Source organism: Sceloporus undulatus, unplaced genomic scaffold, assembly GCF_019175285.1.
Source record: "Sceloporus undulatus isolate JIND9_A2432 ecotype Alabama unplaced genomic scaffold, SceUnd_v1.1 scaffold_9810, whole genome shotgun sequence".
Classification (NCBI taxonomy): domain Eukaryota; kingdom Metazoa; phylum Chordata; class Lepidosauria; order Squamata; family Phrynosomatidae; genus Sceloporus; species Sceloporus undulatus.
In genome coordinates this window covers 1-2,576 of record NW_024812729.1, presented here as the reverse complement: position 1 = coordinate 2,576, position 2,576 = coordinate 1, and the positions used below count along the sequence as shown (strand labels likewise).

Sequence of the window (2,576 nt, the reverse complement as noted above, 5' to 3'; positions counted from 1 at the left end):
AACCAGCTGATTTGTGTTGATTTATTCCACAGCTGAGCTCCACATTTTCTCCCCCAAATGTAGTGTGAATTGAATAAAAATTGTAAATGTCAGGAAACGATAGCTGGCATCCATATGATACAATAACTCAATCACAACTAGATGTAATCATATATCAAGCTTAAATTTCTGCAGTATTTATTGCTAAGGAATCCTGGGGAAATTGCAGTTTATTGTGGCAACAGAGCTCTCTGACACAGAAGGCTAAAAATCTCACAAAACTACAGTTCCCAGGATTCCCTGGCACTGAGCCAAGGCGGTCAAAGCGATCTCAAACTGGATGATTTCTGCAGTGTGTTTTGGACTTTATCTCTTCCAACTGATAGGCCTACCCTATCCATTTTAAACTATGCATTTTAAATGGGGATGTTTTGATTTTATGCTGGTTGATTTTTAATGTGTGCTATATTTATGTGTTTTAATTTAATGTGTTTAAATGGTTTTATGGGTTTCACTCTATGTAGTACCCCACCTTGTTCCTTGAGGAGAGGCAGGTAAAATAATAATAATAATAATAATAATAATAATAATAATTGTTGTTGTTGTTGTTGTTGTCATTGTTATGCCATAATTTTCTAGTGTGAAAGAGCCTTGAGGTCCAAGTGATACACCATTTGATTTGTGGAGTCTTCTCTGACCCTTGAGTTTTCTGACTTCTTTTCTTGACTTTTCCGACTTAGTGAGTTCTATTGTGTGTCTGCCACACACACATATGTACAACAACACACCTAAGAGAGACTTTTTATCTTCTTCAGAATAGGACCACCTCACTGAAAATCACTTTTGCATTCTTGCCACATTGTTCATAGAAGATGCCAGTTTTCCTCCCCAAAAGGCTGTAAGAAGAGATTATCCCAATGGCTAGTAAAATCATTCAGAGAAATTTTGTCCTGGTGGGTTGTTGGTTTTGTTGTTGTTGTTATTATTGTTATTATTATTATTGGCAAGGGGACCTGGGCATGTTTGCAGATGCACCATCACACAATGCTAAGACTGTGAGTTCAGTTTGCGGTGCATTATGCAATGAAAACTAATCCCGGGGCACTGCAATAACTTGTCCAAATGCCTGGCGGTTAGGTCCACATTCCTGACTCCTAGTAACTGCATAGTTTCCAGATGTAAGGGAATATGCATTATTGTTATCTTTATTATTCTGGAAGCCCCCTCCCCCCCACATGAGCACATGTCTCAGATTAGAAAACCTTGCCCAAGGGTTGAGGCTATAAACTGAGAAGCGACAAGAGCAAGAGCAAGCGCCATTTCGGTACTTTGCAGGCTGAGAGACACCATGGAGGGGGACTTCACTGGCAAAGAGGCTTACCAGAAGCATTTCCATGCCAAAGATTACTTAAAGACCTATATGTCTTTTGGCTCTGCTGACTCTTCAGGCTGCGATGTTGCATTCAGCGATGTCATGGACAAGCTCCACAAGGCATTCACAAAGGGTGAGCATTTTGTTTGTTTGTTTGTTTGCATTGGTAGGCTGTCCCCCGCTTTGATTCGGGGTGCTATTTGTGACAGACAGGATTTTATACCAATGCTTTGTATGGTTTTATATCAGCGTTGCAATCCGGTCCTTAAAATGCACAGGAGGGATCCTTTGGGGGGGTCAATGGGATTACAAGACTAGTGGAAAAGAGGGGATTTGTCTTCTCTTCAGCCCCAAAAAGATGGTTGTGGGGAACATTTTGGGTTCAAAACACACACTAATGGGATCCTTCCCAATCCCAGTCTTCCTCTCCTCGCTGGTGAATTCAACAGGTGAAGCTGAAAATGAAGGGCTTTCATTCATGCTCATTCTTTTACTTGTTCAAATGGTGGTGGAGATTCAAGAGCTAAAGTTAGAATGTCTTGGCTCAACATTCCCCAAAGGGTCCTTCACCTCCGGATGGGATGGGGAAGAAGTCTTATCATCTCCAATCAGCATGGGCAATGAGTCCCAACATGGTGATAAGTTGGGATACAAATACAGTAGTGCGTAGATTGGTGATGTTGTTCAATCTAGAGGGTTTTCACGGAATTTGGTTTGGAGAAAGAACATCCGGATCATTTCGGGAATAAAGGGTTGATTGTGCCTTTGCATAGCAAAGAGATGTAACTGGTTGCCTTGGGCAGAAAAGAATAATATTCCAAACAGCAATGACCAAGGAAGGAAGGAAGGAAGGAAGGAAGGAAGGAAGGAAGGAAGGAAGGAAGGGGAGACCAGGGACAGGGGAGAGGAGGATCTCATGGTTTCTTTGAAATGCAGATGGCATCCGAGGGGAGATCCTCATTGACATTGGCAGTGGGCCCTCCATCTACCAACTCCTCTCCGCCTGTGAGTCCTTCCAAGAAATCATTGCCACCGATTTCCTTGAGGAGAACCAGGAAGAGATGCAAAAGTGGCTGAAGAAGGATCCGGAAGCCTTCGACTGGACCCCGATGGTGAAATACGTCTGCCAGCTGGAGGGAAACAGGTAACGGGAGAAGGAGGCTGCCTCTGATAGTGGATTTTTATTATCATGTTATCAACAACCAAGAGTCTGGTTGCATCTTAA

The 2,576-nt window shown here is 42.5% G+C and overlaps 1 protein-coding gene across 1 annotated transcript; it reads left to right on the top strand.

Annotated features, from left to right (window-relative positions):
* Positions 1–1,154: 1,154 nt before the first annotated feature.
* On the top strand, positions 1,155–2,495 carry LOC121918376 (nicotinamide N-methyltransferase-like; the record flags this gene model as incomplete). The annotated part of the gene is made up of 2 exons (XM_042444432.1): positions 1,155–1,484; positions 2,288–2,495. Coding segments are annotated over exons 1-2 (365 nt in total), but the record flags the coding sequence as incomplete, so codon positions are not given.
* Between the last annotated feature and the right edge of the window lie 81 nt (positions 2,496–2,576).